Source organism: Trachurus trachurus (assembly GCF_905171665.1).
Source record: "Trachurus trachurus genome assembly, chromosome: 1".
Taxonomy (NCBI): Eukaryota; Metazoa; Chordata; class Actinopteri; order Carangiformes; family Carangidae; genus Trachurus; species Trachurus trachurus.
In genome coordinates this window covers 22,708,215-22,729,024 of record NC_139891.1, presented here as the reverse complement: position 1 = coordinate 22,729,024, position 20,810 = coordinate 22,708,215, and the positions used below count along the sequence as shown (strand labels likewise).

The following is a 20,810-nucleotide window of genomic DNA, read 5'->3' as shown; positions in this document are numbered from 1 at the left end:
ATTGCACAAATGAATATATCATTTAGATATATTTCTGTACACCCACCATATTCACTGTCAATGGACTACAGTATAAGCCAAATGCCATCATTGGCCCTGTGCATGTCACACACACACTGTATACAGTATATTACTCTCTTTTATTTTTAAATCAATGTTTGGTAGTTTAGAGGGAGCACCAGAAGATGGCACTGTAATATCTCCTTTGACATCCCTCAAAGTTGAATTTCATTGTGCAACAGCAGGGGTGTGTGAGAGTGGCAGCATATTTATTATTATTACACGTTTACTTGTAATCACCCACTTGCAAAGATGGGAATACTTGGAAGAAGTCCATGTTTCTGTTTGTTGAACTTATCAGCTGATGAGTTAACCTTGTGCAGCCTATATGATCTGAACTGAAAATTAATACAGGCAATTATCTGAGATGTTCAAAATAGTTTAAATGTCTGTATGTGCAAATCACACTTTAATTCTCAGACAGGGAGATTGTCTTGCAGAATGAGCTTGAGAATATAAGTGGAGGAGCATATTTTCCACTGCAAGACTTCAAACATGAATTACATTTATCAGGCAATTACTTACCCTTTTCTCACTATAATTTCAGAAAATGTGTGTCGATTACTAGAAGCTCCTTCAATACACAAGCAAGTGAATTTAACAAAGGACCCTCCATGTTTCTCCCACAGTGTTGGAGGCAATTGGCGGTTGGGTGTTATTTACTCTGCTGGACAGCTTCTTTCACTGTGTGGCTCAAACACACACATCAGCGCTCAATGTGCTGTGAGAAGATTGAGAACACACCCCAACCGAGCATCTCTCCATCTGAGAGATAACATGGGTATGCCCTTACTATAGTCTATGACAGGATTTCTTGCTTGGTCTCTGGCCATTTAATGGCTTTTCAACTTCGTGGTTTACCCCAAGTATTACAAAAGATATCGCTTCACAAGGGGAAAAAAACACTTACTGTTAATCATTTCTGCATTAGGCCTACTGCAGAAAGCAACACAAAGTGAATATAACCTTGTTTCACATTCAGATCTTCATTTAACTCTTTAACTCTTTTGTACCCTTCAGCAATATTATGCATGTTAGACATTGTTGACAAACCAGTCAATGTAAAATATATAATTTCTAAGCAACAGCAACATTTGACAGATGACCCTCAAAAAAAGAAAAGTGCCTCTGCAGTCTTCTGTGAGTGAAAACATTTTACATATACTTAGCAGCAGAAGTAAAAAAAAAAAAAAAAAAAAACGGTATATATTTTCTCCATAACTACATATACTACAGTATATTGGCCTAGTGCATTTTATCCCTATCATGCACTGCCCACACAACTTGGTCCAGTCTTTTTCTTTTTTTTTCTTTCTCTGTCAGTCCTGTGCCAACTCCTCCAGCTTTACAAATATGATAAGACCGAAGCTGCAAGAACTCTCCCAGCACTATGGTAATGGTTAACCAGATAATTCATTTAGGGGTGGGAATAGAAAACAGTCAGAAGTTATTCGGTCTTCTCTTCTGGGCTCGCGCGCCTTCAATGAGCTGAATTCATTCATACAAGGACTCAGAATGGAGGAGGCTTTGCAACAAGAGAAACAGGAGTCGGAATATAAAAATCCCAATGAGGACCAAGGTAATTTTCAAAAATATATTCTCTTCTTTGAATTGAGGTATTCCAAAAACCAAAATTTCCACAGTGGAAAGTTTAGTGATGCAGTTATTCATTTACATACAGTCTGGTCAACTCAGACACAGAAATATTTTTGTCAACATCTAATCTGCCCCACTACAAACAAGGGTTTTGTTCATCTGGATAATCATATTTTAAAACCAAGTGAGAAAAATGTTTCAATCAAAGACCTGCCAGAGTTTTGCTAAAGAAAAATAACTTATCTATAATCCATATAGGCTGTCACCAGTAGCCTTACATTGACAAGTCAGTGTTACAGATACTGCTTTGTGTGTCTTTGACTTGTTTTCATGATCTGTTTGCATGGATTTCTGTTTTAAAGGTGGGATCCGTCGCAGGCTGCGGGACAGGGATCTTCTCAGGAAGAGAAAGGCTGAAGCAGAGGAGAAGGAGACTAACCAGTGGGTTTTGGGGTAAATTTATTGAAAAGCACAGTCAATGTTTGCAAAGTGACCCACATGCCTACCGCCATGCTCATTTGGAGTAACTGTGTTTGGCTTAGCTTAGACACTCTACAAATTGAAGAACCTACACCGGCCGAATGACACTCTGAATACATTTTCTCACACAGTTTTAGTGAAGACTTCTTACCAGAGCTTGAGTTATTAGACTGTCTATGTTACAGAGCACTGTGAATTATCAGCACCTGAGCTGCTTATCACTTTATATTGAATATGGAGCAAGAGGAAACCAAAGGTTGCTCTGGTATTTCTATTGACGCCTCAGAGCCAGGTCAAGGACTTTGTACTATTAGCTTTGCAAAAGTATTACAAAGAGCTGTATCAGTGTCCACTGTTGTTGAGCTTGATTACAATACTCTGTTCTGTCAGGGTGGAGAGCCAGAGGAAAAGATCAAGGGCCAGCGAGAAGAGTGGCACCAAGAAGAGAGGGAGGCCCAGGAAGACTGATCCCACGCTGGAGATATCCCTCTTTCAGGAGGAGACGGCAGTTGCTCAGGAAGCTCCTGCAGTAGTGGTGGTGTCTGAACCCGCAGGGCTCATCTCAGGTCAAACACTGAGCTCTCTGACCCCGTTGCTCGCCGTGGGAGGCGACACGCTGGAGTCGCAACCAGCAGCTGCCCCTGCTGCCCCTGCTGGCCTTATTTCTGTGCCCTTGTTTGGACCTCCCCAAAGCTTTTTTCCTGGTCCAGATCTGACTTCTCCAGATCCAGTCAACAAGACTCCAGCTCTTGTTTTATCCCCAGCTTCTGGTATTGTTATAGATTCGGCTCCAATCCTCATCCAGGATTCAGCTTCAGCTCCAGATCCTGATGCTGTTCAAGTCCCAGCTCTGTCCCAAGCACCTGTTCCAGCTGCAGCTCCTGCTCCCCCCCAGGTGGAGACCCTCTACACAGAGTCACAAGGCAGGGAGGCCCTGGACCAGGTCCTGATTGAGGACTTGGGCCCAGATGAGGAGGAAGACATCAATCCATACCAAGACCAAGGAGCTGATGAAGGTGTAAATGGTACGGAAGTGGTTTAAGAGTTTCTGACAATTAAGGTTTTGATAAAATGAATGTTTTCTCTTTTTATTAACTATGTGCTGTTTGTCTGTCTTTTTTTTTTTAGATTTGAGTGAGACACCGTTGGTCAACGTACCCGAACAAAACAAAATGTTCTCGATTCCAACTTTGTCCTCTCCGCCTCTGCCACAAGAGTATTTCCCAGGAAATTAATTCAAATGTTTTAAAATACACTTTTCAGATACCGCCCCAGTTCAGGACATACAAAGCCAGACTTCGTCCTACTCTGTCACAGTTTGTATCTGAGTGTTATTTTGGTTAGTGTGCAGCCTGATGAGTGTTGAGTGTGTGCATTTCTTATTTGAAAAATTGTATAAATTCAAACCAAACCTGTATGCTTATTTATTTTTGGTTTGCGCTTCACTGCTAAGTTCATGAATTTCATTTTGTACTTTGCATTTAGTCATCAGCGAATTAAGCTTGTCTTTATTTAAAGGTAAATGACACAAATCACTGATAATGATGTATTTGTAATTGTGCATTTATTTGATCGAATTTTGTAAAAGTTGTTTTTCACCTAATAAAATACACTGCTTACATCATCAGACTCTGCTTGTTATTATGTCATCCAGAGCCACTCATCTCAGTGGGTAAATGGTAAATGTGAAAAATATGATCAAATGATTTTATACTTTCATTCCCCGTTTGAGACTAGCTGTCTTAATGACAGTCTCAAACATGAATCAATCCAATTTTGATTTTGGGCCTGTCATTGATTCCTGTATTCTTTTTCTGAGGACATCCTGTTGTAACATCCAGACTTTGTATTTGTTTTTACTCTAATGGGGAAATTTGCAGGAACAATAAAGATTAATTCTACCTGATGGATTTAAGTGTAACCACGACCAAATTTTAACTGGTGAATGTGAACAGACCAATAGCAAACCTTTATCACTGTCTAATGAAATTAAAAAGTAGGCTATATCTCTTTTACTGCATATAGTGTGCACAGTGTCACTCTGACAAACAGCATTTCACCTGTATGTCACTGGTGCTTTTATGTAATTTGTACTTTGTTTGCTAAGGCATGTGTGAGCCAAACATCTGGCCCCTTTGCAACTCCCTGTCTGCAAAACTGTTTTGCTGGTAGTCTGTAAGTTTATCCTTTATACAGCAATACATCCATTAGGCCTATAAGCAAAAATAATAGTATTAGTATCCTACTTCTATAAGCAAAGTGCACTCATTATGCAGCAGAGTGACCACTAGTAGTGTCATGTCATATTATATGTCATAGGATGTTTTATTGTTATCAATCATGCATGAGCACATACACAATTTTAATGTTGCACTATTGTATTCCATCTACAACAATACATGTATATTGGGTGATTTCGGTGTGTTTAAACTCTGTATCTGTGCAGTTTTTTTAATTTCCATGCAACGTTTTGCTCTAAAGGTATAAGTACCTCAGTATGTGCTATGATATATTCCACCAGCGGCTGTTTTTAATTGTGTATTTCTGTGTTTTGTATGTGCTGGTTTTGTATTCATCAATAAAGCTAGTCAAAAAAAAAAAAAAAAAAAGTAGATGAAATGACTCTTGGCTGCCCCCTGCTGACATAAGCTACACTACAGCGGTCCGTAAGCAGTGCATATTTATCAATGGCTTTTGCGACATGCACACGTGGATTTTGTGTAATAGCACGCGTATGTTGTTAAATACAAACCTCCTAAATGAACAGGATGCGATGAATTGCGTAAAAAAGTCTTTCATTGTGTTGTCAGCCATAGTCTGTCACGTGAAACGCTCCTGGTTGGCCAACTATAAAACACCCAAACGTGTAGCCTACGTTAATATAATACATCCATGGTAGCCTACTACTTCCGCAATGAGGAACTCCCGCATGCGTCGCTAACGTGCTGTGTGTTTTTATCTCTTTAGCAGTTAGCAGGTCCCAAAAAGCTGCTCTTTTTTTGTCACATTTTCTGTCTTTAACATGAGTCCTCTGTGTGACTGCTGCGGCGAGAACACCAATAAACTGAAGCAGCAGGTTTCTGTGATGAGGAAAGAAATCAAGAACCTGAGGTAGTATTGCACTGAGCCTGTGTCACCATAACATCTGTACGTGTCCTTGTCCTTTTAACACATTATTGACTTTTTCTTATCCTCTTGTGTTCTTCCAACAGGCAGATGTTGGACAGCGCAGTCAGAGCTAATCGCAAACACATGATATCCATTCAGTCTGCTGTCTCCAAGATTGGAGTGAGTGAAGCTGTCAAAGACCAACAACAAACACCAGCAGCATCACCTCAGGCTGCTTTAGAGCAAGGTAATAATCACAGCTGTATGCAAATGTTTAGGCAAATTACACGTTTTGCTATATAAACACCAACCATGCAGCATACAAAACAAGTCTTTCTTCAAATGTTTATTACTTACATACTACTACATGTACTGGAGGGGAAACAGTGGCAGTTACTCAGTGACCCTATCACAGCCAACCTGTCAATCTTGCAGATAAAAAAAATATTGATCTTTGATGATGTCGAGGGAAGATAGGATATATAATCAGATATTCGAGATGCAAATTTCCTACTGTCAGTCAGGACAGTGAACAGGCTTGTTGTGATCCAGAGCGGACCACAACATCCACGTTAAAACCACTTCAAGAAACAAACTGAAGTACCTCAGAGCTTCAAGTTATGTTCAGAGAGAATTGGGTGAAAGTTGGCTGTAAAAAATGTTTGCAAGCTTTAATCTCTGCAAAGCCACATGGCACTGTTACTGTTTGTGTTTATAAAGTTCATACAAAGAAAAGTAAATTTGAAGAAAGGCCTGTTATATTGTGTTTTTTGCTGTGAAGGTATCTGTATGTGTTTTAACAAATTTTTGCCAAGGAATACCCCTTAGCATACAACTGTAATGAGTAGATTTTATTTTATTTTTATTTTATTTATACATTTTCTTGTGAGGACTTAATAAGAATAGACCCTCCTTATCCATTTGCTCTATTTTTGCATGGCGTTGCCGTGTAGGTAAAAATGTTCCTGTGTCAAAGGTGCTCCGTATGGTAAAGATAAGTCAAAACTTCAACTATTGGTTATTACTATTATTAATTTATCATGTATTTGATTTCTTTATTAGTCACTTAGACACTGAAATATATATTTAGGAAAAAAAAATCCCCAGTTCTCAGTGTGCATGTTGACAACTTAATACAGGTATCTATCTTCCAACAAAGGATAAATTATGGTGCAACACAGGAATGAAAGTGCTTGGTGCGTTTATGTAACATGTTTCTGTGTTGTTACCATGTTGTGAATTAAACACATCATTGTTAACTGTGAACCATTACAGGAAACATCCAGACGGTCCCGATCGGTTACATCAGTTCCTGTTTCTCGGTGAAGAATGGGACACCCAGACAGCCCACCATTTGTGGACCCTCGAGAGCCGAACTGCGCATCCAGCAGAGCGTCTTCAATAACCCGGAGCACGCTCTGCTGGGCCTGGAGCAGTACTCCCATGTCTGGTATGTCGCATAGAGGTTGGCCTAGTTTATCTGTATAACTTACACTGTCCAGCTCATTGTGTGGTGTTGTCAACAAAAAGTATTATTGTCGTCTGTCTCACAAGGAACAATATTAGGATAATTGTCATATTAAGTCGCTGTGGGTTTAATAGGGTTAATGTGGCTGACATAAGTGTATGCAAAACTATTTATAAATTAGTAATGTACCTGCACTGTGGTTTGAATCAAAATCCATTAAAATGTCTTTCTGTCTTATCATGAGTTCTCCTTGGTCGAGAGAAGGGTTCTTGTTTCCTGTCTAATGTGGGCGTATGAAGCCTTTTGAGACCAATATTGTGTTAGGGCCATTAAAATTCAACTTGATTTTCGGCTTTTAAAAAGAATGTTTATTATGCCTGATAGCAGCAATGAGGGGGGCTGGATAAAACTCACATAATCAATCACTTGTGGACCTAAGATTTATTCAAAACCCAATTTCAACAGAACCATCTGTGTATATTTAGACATTTGGATCCAACATTTATTCCATGACATCTGTGTTTCTGCATTGTCCCTGTTCTACAGGATCATCTTCCTCTTTCATAAAAATGGGCACCTGAGTTACAAAGCCAAAGTGAAGCCTCCTCGTCTCAACGGTCAGAGAGTTGGTGTGTACTCCACACGCAGTCCGCATCGACCAAATGCCTTGGGTCTAACTCTGGCTAAACTTGATAAGATCGTAGGTGAGTAGTATCAACCAAATGTGTCTATATACAGTGGCATGAAAAAGTTTGGACACCCCTGGTTAAAATTTCTGTTAATGTGAACAGTTACAGTAAGCAAGTGGAAGATTAAATGGTTAAACATGAAACACTCTTTTTGCAATATTTTAAGCAATATCAGAGTATTATTTTTGTTTTCTACAACTTTAGAATGAAAGAGGAAAAGCAGCACCCTGCAAAATAACAGGAAACCCAGACTTGAGCTCAGTTAACTTTGACTAAGGCATCAGACAAGATGTTTACTATTTACACGCTGTGATTTCCAAAGGGGGTGCTACTACTGTAGTACTAACTGTGCAGGGTGCCCAAACCTTTGCTGCGGGTCCTTTTCCTTTTATGTCATTTTGAAAATGTGAAAGATGAAAATAAAAAAAATTGTATTGTTTAAAATGTAAAGGGAATGCATCACCTGTAACTTTATGCCTTTTCGAGATCATTTAATCTTTCACTTGCTACTTTTGCTCGCCACTATATAGCTAATTGTGTCTTTGTGAGGACCTGCATGCAGAAACAAACAACTGACTCTGCTTGGTAGGAACATTATTAACTTCCCTGCCTTTATTTTCTAGGTGACACAGTACACCTGTCCGACATTGACATGATTGCAGGCACCCCAGTCCTGGACATCAAACCCTACATCCCAGAGTACGACTCCCCCCAAACCAGGATTCACATGGACTCAGAGACGTATGAACAAAGCACAAACCAGCCAGATGTAACTGCTATGGAGGACCTGTATGAAGACTCAGAAACAGATGCACAGTCAGGCCTAATAGGTGGAAGAAGGACCGATTGTAATAACCAAGTGAGTCAAGCTGATACCCCTTTAGTAGATTCATCAAGAGTCAGTGCTCAGTTTTCCCTGCCCAGCAACCTGCACGGGGTGCTGGAGGAGGTCAAGGCCTACGTGACCCAAGGTGAATTTAGTCAAAGCGAGGACCAAGTTTCAGACTGTTCAATAAGCAAACCTCAGGAGTCGACAGTGGGCCGCCCCTGTTATGGAGAGGAGTCCTACAGCGCCATTGCTGGCTGGATCAGAGAGCCTCCTGTTGCCAGTCTGGAGGTCCGCTTCACTCCTAATGCTGAGAGGGAGCTGGCTGGATTCCTCCCTGCACACCTGTCAGGTAAGACTGTCTCACAACACTGTATGTGTGACTGATAAGTGATGCTTAACCCTCCTGTTGTCCTTCTGGCTCAAATAGACCCAATTCCTCCTTCCTTCCTTCCTTCCTTCCTTCCTTCCTTCCTTCCTTCCTTCCTTCCTTCCTTCCTTCCTTCCTTCCTTCCTTCCTTCCTTCCTTCCTTCCCTTCGTCCTTACTTCTTCTTCCTTCCTTCTTCGTCCTTCCTTGAACGAATCTGTTCCCTCCCTTCATCTTTCTTTCCTTCCCTTTTCCCTTCCTCCTTTCCCTTCTTCCTTCCTTGAACGAATCTGTTACCTCCCTCCATCTTTCTTTCCTTCCCTTTTCCCTTCCTTCTTTCCACAATCCTTCTCCCTTCCTTCCTTCCTTCCTTCCTTCCTTCCTTCCTTCCTTCCTTCCTTCCTTCCTTCCTTCCTTCCTTCCTTCCTTCCTTCCTTCCTTCCTTCCTTCCTTCCTTCCTTCCTTCCTTCCCTTCGTCCTTACTTCTTCCTTCCTTTTTGACCCAATCTGTTCCCTCCCTCCATCTACCTTTCCTTCCTTCTCTCCTCCCATCTTTCCCTTTGTCCTTCCTTCCTTCCTTCCTTCTTTCCCTTTGTCCTTCGTCCTTCCTTCCTTCCATCCTTTCTTCCTTGACCCAGGAGGACAACAGGAGGGTTAAGAGTGTTTTTTTGTATCGTTTTCTCCACAAGAGGGCGCCGTTACCGCTGATAAATATAAAAGCAGTCATTTATTACTGAAAACAAACAAACTTGTATACTACACACACAGGTCCTGCTGAAAGCGTCAGACCCAGGTTCAAGTTTCTGCGCGGTCCCGACGAGGCTGCTGCGGCCATCAGAGGAGTGCTGTCAGCAGACCCACGGTCGGTCTACAGGAGGACACGCTGCAGGGACAAGCTCTTCTTCTTCACCCTGGACACGGCCGACATCACCTGCTGGTTCGGACAGGGTTTCGCTGAGGTGCTCCAGGTCCGACCTGTCGAGTGCCAGCCTGTCGCCCTGTAAGAAACCCTTGTGAACCTGTTGGAGCTGGATAAGTGTCACTTTATATGCATAATATACAAAGAAGAATAAAAAGAGCTTGTGAAATGTCGCTGACCTTGATATTTCCAGATTATTTCTCTGCTCACAAATATCTATTTTTGATTGTTAGATTAATCAGTTAGCCTTTCCTAAAATCAGACAGATGATGGTAACAGTTTTATATAATTGTTTAAACCAGGTTTAAAAGCTCTTCATGTGTCATTTATTTTTTCCGTTTCTTCAGATAAAAATAAACTGCCTACTAATGATCGAACAGTTTTCTTTTGTTTCTCGTCATTTATTACTTCTATAAGTATGCACACCAAGCGAGATAACAAGTCACTCTCCAGCTCTGGCCTCACAGCAGTGGGTGTTTGAGTCACAGAGGTGGCGGCGAGAGGACAAAGGGAAATACTCATATTTAAGCGGTTGTTAGGTGCATGGATTTACAGTCTTGAATGGACACTCAAAGCAATGAAACCACATGGCTTCAATTTGGTTTTTATCTACAGCTGAGGTAGCCTTCCTGTCCCATTGTTTGAGGAAATTGAGAGTTAGTGATTGCTCCAAAACATACAGCCAGAGTCATTAAAAAAGAATTTTGACAAGATGAATAAGGAGTCAACATCATGGAGTCTGAGATTGTACAAAGATAAAGAGAGCACAGGGACAACCTAAATCAACAGAATAACTATTGCAAGTTCTCCAAGATGTTTGTCAGGGCTCCAGACTAACTTTTTTTTTTTTTTTTTTTACCAAGAGCACAGTGGCCCCTAACTTAAAATTTTAGAAGTGCAAGCAGAACATTTAGGGGTGCACACTGTAAATGGACTTGCAAAGCAAAGATTGACATTTTCTATTCATTCATGATCCTCACACACCTTGTCCTGCCACCTGTGCTTTCATTTTCCCTTCCATGTTTCACCAATGTTTTTTTTTTTTTTTTTTTTAAGGCAAATTTACTTGTTGCACATGCACAAGTAGATGAAAAATGTACTTGCACTGTCTAAGATTTTAGGGGCAAAATGCTCCCATTTAGGGGCAGTCTGGAGCCCTGCATGTATATAAACCATATGTATAAACAAAATATAAAAAATATATATTTTAAAACTATAAGTACAAAAGGAACGAATTACAGGAGTTATTGTTAAATACATAACCATCATGAAGAAGGAATAAGACAATGATGATTTTACAGTGAGTTGTGGTCGTAACCCTAACATACCGTAGGGGGCGCCGGTCATCCTACGCACTACGTCAACTACGTGCGTCACGCAAACCACCGAAGGAGAGAAATGGACCAATCGCAGAGCTGACATTTGTGTTTTGAACGAAACGCGGTTGATGGCCGTTCAGCCCAGATTTGTTATTCTTCTCCGTCACTTGTTTCTAAACTTTGGTTAAAATTGGCAGCCACAACTGGGAAGGTAATTTGCTTTTACATGGTTTAAAGGTGTGATTCATGGAAAATTATATTTTACTAGGTTTGAAATTATCGTCAATGAAGTGTGTGGAAACTTAACCGGAGTTGACGTTAGCTAACGAGTTCGGTAAGTTAACGTTGTCTTCCAGGCAGGTTTGCCATCCTAACTCATGCTGTAAGTTAGTAGACATTTAGGCATTGTGTGATAATTTAATGTTACTGTAAACATCCTTGTTAGATCTAGTTACTTATGAACACTGCTGAATGTGATGAAAAATCTTCCTTTTCGGCTTCTTGTTTCTCGGCAAGTGCCTCCACTTTATACACAACGTAATATCAGTAACGCCTTAGTGGTCTTCGTCAGTAATCTTAGCTAGGTAGTTAATATTGACATCATTTAGTCTACAAACTTTCTTAACGTTTAACACGTATTTTAATAGTAAATCATATTTTTGCAGTTGTCCAGTTACAGAGTCATGTCCTCCAGGAAGTCAAGCTCCACAGGGGAAGGCTTGGTGAGACACTTTTTCATTCTGTCATGTATAACCTTCAAATTATTTGTGAATTATTCATTTATAACATTCATTTATTTTAACTTTTGTTGATGTAGCCTCCCGGTAAATATGGAGAGCGGACCCCTCTGCGGAGTTTGGAGAATGAAATGCTGCACCTGTCAGTTCCCTCATCCAGGCTCAAGTCAAGTGATGGTGTCGTGAAAATGACAAAGGTGGGTTTATAATAATTCACAGAAATGCTCACACTGTTTTAAATGCCTTTGTGACATATTCTTATCTTCTTGCCTTTCTAATGAACAGGGTGGTGTGCCTGTCTGTGACCCAGAGCCACACTCACAGTGTTCGCCAACCACCAGAGTGATACACACCAGTGCCCCCATGAATGATACGACATCTGCTGAAAACACTTGTGGACTTGGAGATATAACATTCAAATCCTTTGTCTGTCCTGGTGGTGAGGTTGAGCTGTCAGGCTCTGTCGTATGTGCAGAAGAGAGCATTATTTTGCCTCGTGATCAGGCGGCTACATGTAACCCTGAAACTGAAGATACGGTGATATCTGACGGTATGATGGTGCAGTCATGTGATGATGACCACGTGGAGCATCCCTACTACAGTCCCGAGATGATGAATGCCTCCTCAGTTGACACTGATGCTGCATGCCAGCGTGAAATTTCCAACGCTACACCGGCCTCTAGGAGCCTGGATGATAAACCTGCCACAGAAAATTCAGGAGAGTTTGGGAATGACAGCTGTGGAGAACAAGATGTCACCTGGAAATCTGTTGTCTGTGATGGAGGTGAGGTGGAAGTTGCAGATGTCACCAGACAACATGACGAGACCATCCCTCTCCCCCGGGCACAGCTTGGTGAAACTGTAGAGGACAACAGTGTAAATACAACTAATCTCTCTGTCTGCGATCAGATGTGTGAAGCAGCACATGCTGATCATCCATACTATAGCGGTGCAAATGGCACTCCTGTCAACGCCACCTTCTCTGAGATCCCTGGTGGTTTTGAAAAGCCTGCTAATGGACTGAGTGATGTTACCTTCAAATCATTCATCTGCACTGGAGGTGAGATAGAGATTTCAGACGGCACCAAACTTATAAATGAGACCATTCCTCTTGCCACTGACTACGCTGTAACCAGCAGTCTGTCTCACAGCTATAGCATAAATCGGAGCATTTCAGCTCATAACGATGATGCTCAAAACGGTAACGATCATTTAGATCACCCATACTGTAACGGTGAAAATTATTCATCAATCCCAAGTCCCAACGTTCCCGCTGCTCAGGAACCATTGCCCTGCAGCACAGATGCCGTGGATGAGGTAAAACAGATGAGCCTGGTGGCGGCTGACAGCCAGACATGCACACAAGAGGGTGTTGCATTTAGATCTTTAATTGGAGCCGGAGGAGGAGCTGAAGAATCGAGTGACACTCAGTTGTCAGAGAAGACTTTCCCTCTGCTTGATGACCAGGCTGTGATCTGCCAGTCCCAGGATGACGACAACGTACCTGCATTTGTTTCACAAGATGAAATCCGAGATGACCACGAACAACCCAGCTGTCATGTGGAAAGTGAAGTTGTTTTAGATGCTCACTCACCAGCTTCCAACACGTCGTTAAAGGCTTCGGACAATAAATCCATTAACTGTCAAGTACAAGAAACGTCAAAGCACTCGTTAATCCCTGAGGACAGTATGTTGTCTTCAGTGCTTCACAAAACAGAGTCCTCTGACCTCAGCAGACCTGTGGCTTCAACACAGACACCAGCACCTGTGGAAGTGCAGCAGCATCTGGAACACGTCTCTGAAATGCATTTAAGCAGTGGACTGCCTGAGTCCAGCGAGACAAAAGACAGTGCCCTTGGCTCGACAGGGAACGGGCCTGCTCTTTGTAACTCTGTGGATAACCCACAAGCGGAGCAACTCCCTGATGTTCTGAAAATGCTGTCTCAGTGTCCCTCGGTAGCATCGATGCTGCAGTTTGGACTCTTCAGTCCCGTTGTTAGGAGAGCTTCTCTAGCGGTATCGAAGGCTCGCAACGATCCTCCTCTTGACCATTTTTTAGCTGATGACTCTGCTCTCGAGGGTGAAAAGAGCTTCGTGGCTCCTGCCGACACTGACCCCGCTGGGCTGTGGGCTGAGCACTTAGAGAGCCCCATGCCCCGTCCTCTGTTCAACTCTACAGCGCTGGGTTTCAGGCCCCAGTCAGGACCAGTCGGTGAACCGGGCGATGGCGTAGGTCAGAAACCCTGCACCGGCCCCCAGTCTGAGGGAGAAAAGCCAGTTCTGGATTTCCCATTCATTCCTGATGGTCCCCTTCAGCAGCAGCTCCGTCAGATGGCAGAGTTCCTCATATTGGCATCTGGAAAGATGGGTCCTGCTGCCGCTGTCTGTGCTCCAGCTCCGGCCCCTGCTGCCGTCACAGTCCCAACCCCTGCAGAAACCCACAGCGTTTGTGTGGGAACCAGTGCTGTGATGCTGGTAGACCGCAGCCTCAATACATCTGGCCAGTTTGAGAGAAAGAGGGATTTCTCTGTGGCTGACTCCTGCACTCTTACCGACCCCCTCCTGTGGAAGTAAGTGTTGGCTATGAATCTTTTACTTCTTTGAGTTATAGCCAGTTCGTCTTTTCGTGTGTTTCTTTGTCTGCCCCTTCACTCCTTCTATTTGTTTGATTTCAGCGTGCCTCCAGGCAGCCTAGAGGGCCTCCCCAGACAAGAGCTGGAGCAGAGGTTACAGTCAAGCATGATCATGGTCGAGGCCCTGGTGCAGCAGCTGTCTGCAGCCAGAACTCAGCGAACTCCTCCTGCAGGCCCTGCACCTTCAGAGCTCAGAGAGAAATTAGTGCAGACAGAGCACACTGAACTCAGTCAGGTAAGGACACATTCAGGCAAGAGGTTGACCATGGGCGATGTGGAGGATTTAGAGTTGTATTCTTTCATTATAATGATACCTCTGGTTTCTGTAATTTTCAATTATACGTTTTAACAAGCTTTTGCTCCGTATTTTATAAAGACCACAATGCACCGAGACCTTTACATGGAGGCTCTGAGGAGGATTAGTGAGCTGGAGCTGGACAGAAATTCTCTACAAAACCTCATACTGAGTATGCAGGATATGAGGGTCACCACGGTGAGACACAAACAATATTAAAACACAATCCTTTGAGTTGTAAACGTGGGTGAATTTTACATGTGGTTTCATGTCTTAAAGGACCTGTACAAATTGTTTTCTATGACTTTATTCGTATGTAAAAAAAAAAAAAAAAAAAAAAAAAAAGTGTGTTCATGCACCTGATTTTGTTCTTTAAATATCAGTGAGATGTGTGTATTTTTCCCAACAGACTTCTTTGAGTAGAGACACGGATGCTGCTCTCTGCAACATGAAAGAAATGGAAGATATTGTCAGAGAGGACCATAAAAGCCTTGTCTCTCATGTATGTAAAATGTCTTTTGTGTTATTCTCACATGAAACCAACTGTAGAAGCATCCCTAGCAAATAAATTATAGTATTGGTTAATTAACTGTGTAAACTTTATTAATGGTTCATGTTTATGTGCTCAAATTTCACTGATAATTTATTCCCCCCTGTGCTGTTTAGTATGGTCAGATGAAGTCTCTGTTTGAGAGGACAAAGGAGACGCAAACACGAATGATGCAGAAGGTCAAAGACGCTCTGCACCAAAGAGACGACATGAGGACACAGATGGAGGAGGCCTTCACAGCCAAGGAGGCGGTAAACACACAGACTAATCTCTTAATTTTCATTTAAAAATGTTTTTACGTAGTTCAGTTTTCAAGTGTCTGTTCTGCAGATTCCAACACTAATACGATAATTTTGTTGTTACCTTTGGTATTGATGAAGCAGGCACTGCACAAACACTGGGGCTGCACTTTTTCATGCTTTTGTTGTGTGGAAAGATCAGATCAAATTAATATCTTAATCCTCTCACGTGCAGCAGGAGTGGTATTTTTTTCTGCACTTGCTGACTTTAATACAAACTCTTATGTTATTAAAACTTCTTTGCGTAAAGTGTGTGTCTAATTATCTGTTTCCAGGCCTTCAGTGCGATGGAGCAGCTGAGGACACACTGTGCCTCAGAAATGTCAGCACTAGAGAAGAGTGCGGGGTCTCAGCAAGAGCTTCTGGCTGCTCTCAACCAGGCCTACCCAGAACAGGCAAGAACAAATATCAGTGTTGCAATTTATTTAGCATACAGTAACATCTCTCAGAGTGTGTTTCAATATCTTTTTTTTTTCTTTTCCTTTGCTAACGCAGGTTGCATTGAACCAGGCTTACACTGACACACTGGATTCTGCTTCTGAGCTTTTGTCCCAGACTATGGAGGAACAGTCCAGTTTGATGACAGAAGTAAGTGCAGTGCATTTCACTTCCATCTGATTTTGATTCTTGTCAGTTCAGTTCGCAATGCTGATGTTGTGCAAGTGCCTCTCAGAATTTATCAAGGCAACTCAAATTGGCTTCACATTGACAAGCGAGCATCGCTGCGTAAACTGTTTAAATTGCACATAATCAGATGAATTAACATAAATCCTGGTTATGAAACTGGACAGAGTATTTATTTTAATACACGTGCTATCCCACTGCGTTAGGCATAGACCATTAGTGACAGATGCTTCAGTTAGATAAAGATATCAACTTTAATTATCACTTTGAGCACAAACAAGGCAGAAACAGAAAGTCTCCGCTCACTGATTTCATCTACACTGTTAATGTTGACAGGACCTCAGCCTGATGCCTGATAGTGTTAGTTCACCAGCAGGAACAGAGAATTAAGTAGAATCTGTAAAAACTATCAACAACATCAACTTAAACCACTTTGTTTAAATTATAGTTTTATTTCTGAGACATTCTGCCACAACATGATAACAACACAACAGCACCTTCATATTGTTTTGCTCGCTTGTGTGGGGTTAAATACACATAGACTTCACAACTTGATTTTCAATAACGTGATGCTCATTGTGCTGATTGTATTTTGTGGTCATCTTTCCACAGCTCTGCACAGTCAGAGGCCTTCTGCAGAAAACTGCCCCGATGCTGCTGAAGCTGAATGAAAAGGCAGCAGCTGCTTTGAGAGAGAGAGATGAGCATATTTCTGCAAAAAACCAAGCTGTTGAAGAGCGCGAGCAGGTCGGACATTTTTGCCCTGCACTGCTTGACTTGTTTTTTGATAATGATGATGGCTGCAATGACGGCTTTTCTTCTTTTTAAACTCAACTGAACCTGTGCTCAACAGATTGAAGAAGAGTTAAACGAAGCCAATGTAAATCTCCAAACAGCCAGAGAACAGATTGGAGATTTAAATCTGCAGGTGACAATTCTGACCTCAGGTAAAAAAAAAACTAAAGTAAATCTGTTCACTCATGTTTGTGCAAAAAGTCAAAGGAGTTTTCTTATTCATCTGCCGATAGAATTAATAATAACTCTGTGTTTGGATGAAATTTCAGAGATGGGGGTGCTGCGCCAGAAGCTAACGGAACGAGAGGATGAGAGAGGTCAGCTGGAGAGACAAGTAACAGAGTTGTCTGCTACAGTCTCCTCCACGTTGGCCTCCTACACCTACTTGGAGCAGGCCCTCACCTCTGAGACGACTAAGTATGATCCCTGCAACAACAACCTGTATTGTAAAAAAATAAAAAAAAAGGAAAATGCTACAGATGCCAGTAAAACATTCACAACAGTCACTAATATACAGCATGCTGGAGCTTAGTTGAATTGTTTTGTTTTTTTTGTTTCCAGATTGCAGCAGTCATGGAAGGACATCCAGCAAGCCACAGACAGAGCAAATGAGTAAGTTGCAACGGTGAAACAATGACTAATTTCAGATTTCAGGGTTCCTACGCATGTATGGAAAAGTATGGAATTTGATTTTATACATTTCCAGGTCTGGAAAAGTATGGAAAATGGAAACTATTGTATGGAAATATATTTATCTTAATACTTATCTGGGTCTTAAGTTAATTATTTTGTATGCGCTATTGTACCTACAATCTCTACAGTTGTTCAAATCCAGTAATGAAAAAAGGAAGTTTAGACTTAATGAATTATGACAGCGAGTTGGGACCAATAGGCAACCTTTCTACCACACATCAACAAATGCTACAGGAAATAGTGCAAGCTAAATCCACTGTCTGTGTTGTGTCTAGGTTGGAGACCTCGCTCGGACAGTCAGAGCGGCGTGTGTGTCAGTTGAGCCGGGCTCTGTCTGAAAATGGGGAACAGCTCAATCGGCTTCAGACCCTCTCACAGACTCAGGAAATCCAGATCCAGCAGCTCCAGGATGTTTGCACACAACTCGGTGGCGTGCGAGAAGAGAATGAGGTAACAGCTCCTACAATGAATATCTTCCACATATGAAATTTTCTCTTACTCTTTCTTAATACTGCATTTCATGTACGTGATGTCTGAGAGAAGTGCCAGTATTGTGGCCAAAGTCAAATGTTTATAGTGAAATCCTTTGATCCTGCCTTAGTTATGTAACTTACTTGCTTGACTATAATTCATAAAAGCGCTCTGTACAGACAATCCTAAATCCAAGAGCATCTATTCCAGTTGAATAGTAGCTTTGTTGCAAGCAATTAGAAATTGTTTTAATCCCCAGTGCTGTCTTGATTGGCAATTATTTTATTTTACAGTCGAATGTTATAATCATAATAACAGTATGCAACTTCTGTTTCATGGTGGGTTTCTGGTTTAATTACTTATTCGTGTGTGTGTGTGTGTGTGTGTGTGTGTGTGTGTGTGTGTGTCAGTTCTTACAGATGGAGAACGAGTTGGCGAGAGAGCAGGTGGCTGAAAGTGAGCGTTCGCTGAGGGCCAACCTGCAGGGCCTGCGGGAGAGGAACATCCAGTGTGAGGATCTCAAAGGAGAACGTGGCCAAATTCAGTGAGTTGGAGAAAACATTTGTTTACTCAGTTTAGAGCTAAACCTGTAATTTCTTAAATTAATGTAACTGTTACTTTAGACATGTGCTAGTAAGAAATATTGATCAGATTTGGTGGGTAGGATCTGCCAGGTTGACACCACTGCTGTCCAGCATTTTGTTTCATCCACTGTTTTTTTTGGTTTAAATCATCACCAATAGTATGTTATAGTATACACTGCTACACCTCCCATTGGATAATTACTGCATGGATGATTATGTTTCAGCTGTCAACAACTTATTTAACCCTAACTGCAGTCTCATTTCTTAAACAACCATGTTGGAAGACACATCCTGTGGTCGTGGAGAAGATGTTAATCTGTTTCAGAGGGGTCAAATTATTGGCTTCAAGCAAATAAAACATCTAAGGAGATTACTGAGATTACTGAAATTGGGTTAAAAACTGTCGAACGCATTATTAAAAACTGGAAGGATAGTGGGGAACCATCATCTTCAAGGAAGAAATGTGGCCCAATGTGACCACAGAGTCAGGACCTTTACCCCACTGAGAATCTTTGAAAATTAATGCAATGGATGGAAATAAATGCTGTGAGTGTGACATTGCAAAAGCTTATTGAAACAATGCCACAGTGAAATGTGCCGTAAAGCTAAAAAGCGATCTAACAAAAATATTGTGTGTGTGACTTTTTTTTTGGACGGGCAGTGTATTTAACATATTGTGTTGGATGCCCCTGTTATAGCTGCACCACATGCTTTTAGGAGAAAACCTGTATCTTTGCAGTTTCTTGTATTAGATTTAAGACTAAAATTTCCCTGTGAGTGGACATGTCTCCTGACTATCTGTGTGCAATAATTTCTGTTTTATTTTAACTTTAGTAAGTTAAGTAAGGCAAGTGTTACTGAAGTTTTATCTAACAATATTTAACATTTTGTCTGTATACTCGGTGACAACTCATCTGTGTATGTGTGATGCAGGCTGGAGAACAAAAGTTTGCAGGAGCAGCTGGAAAGCACAAGGTCCAGAGCCAGTACAACGCAGCTGGAGCTGAGAGAGAAGCTGGCCCAGGCCGTCACTGATATCACGCTGCTGCATCACACACTGCGAGGGCTGACCAACGAGCTCCATGCCGCCCTCAGTGACCAGGTAACATATACAGGAGCTGCAGAACAGCCAGATGCTGCCACTTTTGTTCCACTGTCATATGCACCAATGTGCAGGTGGGGTCAAAAAAAATCACAATATTCAGTGAAATAAACAGAAACTGGCAGAAATAATTCTATATTATCATGAAACAGGTGCTCTGCTTTTGAATCTTCCAGAGGCTTGTCCATGTATTTTCTCTATCAAACTACTTAAACAAACTACTAAAAAATCATGTTTTCCTCTGTCTTGCACTCTAGAAAGCGGATAAGGATATAGACTCTCAGTCAGCCCACAACATGGAGCGTCGGCATCCCTCCAGCTCATTTGTGGACAGCATCATGGTTGCATTAACTGCTGAGAAGGACGACGACATACAAACTGAGACGCCCCCCGGATCAGGTATCGTAGCTCGTCCGCATATGTTTTGTGAGACTTTTTTTTACTCAAGACTGCCTTCAGTATTTCGCAATTAAAAGTATTAGTGCCAGATTTTATTTGCTGATGATAACAACCAGTTACTTAGCTTCTCTTGAACGGAGACTGACACTGGTGGTTAGACCCACACTAGTGGTCAGCCTGGACGGGTCAAGGAGCGCCATCCAGCCATGCTTCATGATCTCCCTCTAACTCGGAGCCAGACACGTGCACTGCTTTAGTGAACATCTGTTTCTATTGAGGATGAGAGACAATATTTAAAATAGACTTCAATATGATGCAAACAAGTTTAAGCCAATGCACTGATAACAGCTGCTCCCGTTGAGTGGCTTAAAATGGTTTGGCTGTGTTTTTGTGCACAACTGTGTCAAATATGTGTCGGCTTCATGCAAGGGAGATACACTAGATATCCTGTGTGGGAAGGTTAAAAGCCCATTTCCTGTAAATAACTCAACATGTTCCCCTCTTAAACAGGAGCAGGTGGTTATGTTTTCATCAGTGCACTATTATTTTAGTTGTTTTTACAATATCCTGTGTTACAATCACCACATTCCTCCAAGGATAATACCGTCATTTTCTTCTTGTCTGGTAATATCCCCTGCTGAAATTGTTTGAAATTTACGTGTCAGAGCAATTTAACACACCTAACATCTGGGTTAAATGGGCTATAACTGAGTGAAAATGAACATTGCTCGCCTGCATGGTGGAAAAATGTAATTACAGTGCATCAAACCCAGTTCAAAGAGGGTTTAAATGTCA

General features: G+C 41.7%; 2 protein-coding genes across 4 annotated transcripts; both read left to right on the top strand.

The window, feature by feature from the left end:
• Positions 1 to 1,468: 1,468 nt before the first annotated feature.
• hemgn (hemogen) lies at positions 1,469 to 3,760 on the top strand. Of its 2 annotated transcripts, none has more exons than XM_083984360.1 (4): positions 1,469 to 1,639; positions 2,019 to 2,109; positions 2,527 to 3,161; positions 3,265 to 3,760. In XM_083984360.1, the coding sequence occupies exons 1-4, from the start codon at positions 1,576 to 1,578 to the stop codon at positions 3,369 to 3,371; spliced, it is 897 nt and encodes a 298-aa protein (XP_083840486.1). In that variant the 5' UTR covers positions 1,469 to 1,575; the 3' UTR covers positions 3,372 to 3,760. The 2 variants fall into 2 exon arrangements, with proteins under 2 accessions (XP_083840486.1, XP_083840487.1); XM_083984361.1 differs by having other exon boundaries at positions 1,473 to 1,639; positions 2,019 to 2,097.
• Positions 3,761 to 5,072: 1,312 nt separating this feature from the next.
• Positions 5,073 to 9,886, top strand: trmo (tRNA methyltransferase O). 2 transcript variants are annotated; one of them, XM_083984309.1, is made up of 6 exons: positions 5,073 to 5,247; positions 5,349 to 5,491; positions 6,520 to 6,694; positions 7,259 to 7,416; positions 8,025 to 8,579; positions 9,364 to 9,886. In XM_083984309.1, exons 1-6 carry the CDS (start codon positions 5,159 to 5,161, stop codon positions 9,597 to 9,599), a joined length of 1,356 nt encoding a protein of 451 aa, XP_083840435.1. In that variant the 5' UTR covers positions 5,073 to 5,158; the 3' UTR covers positions 9,600 to 9,886. The 2 variants fall into 2 exon arrangements, with proteins under 2 accessions (XP_083840435.1, XP_083840436.1); XM_083984310.1 differs by having other exon boundaries at positions 5,118 to 5,247; positions 5,353 to 5,491.
• Positions 9,887 to 20,810: the final 10,924 nt, after the last annotated feature.

Coding starts and splice junctions, on each gene's coding strand:
- hemgn (XM_083984360.1), top strand. CDS start 1,576: ATGGAGGAGGCTTTGCAACAAGAGAAACAGGAGTCGGAATATAAAAAT. Junction 2,110..2,526: donor ACTAACCAGTGGGTTTTGGG/GTAAATTTATTG, acceptor CTGTTCTGTCAG/GGTGGAGAGCCAGAGGAAAA. Junction 3,162..3,264: donor AGCTGATGAAGGTGTAAATG/GTACGGAAGTGG, acceptor TTTTTTTTTTAG/ATTTGAGTGAGACACCGTTG.
- trmo (XM_083984309.1), top strand. CDS start 5,159: ATGAGTCCTCTGTGTGACTGCTGCGGCGAGAACACCAATAAACTGAAG. Junction 5,492..6,519: donor TCAGGCTGCTTTAGAGCAAG/GTAATAATCACA, acceptor GAACCATTACAG/GAAACATCCAGACGGTCCCG. Junction 6,695..7,258: donor GAGCAGTACTCCCATGTCTG/GTATGTCGCATA, acceptor CCTGTTCTACAG/GATCATCTTCCTCTTTCATA.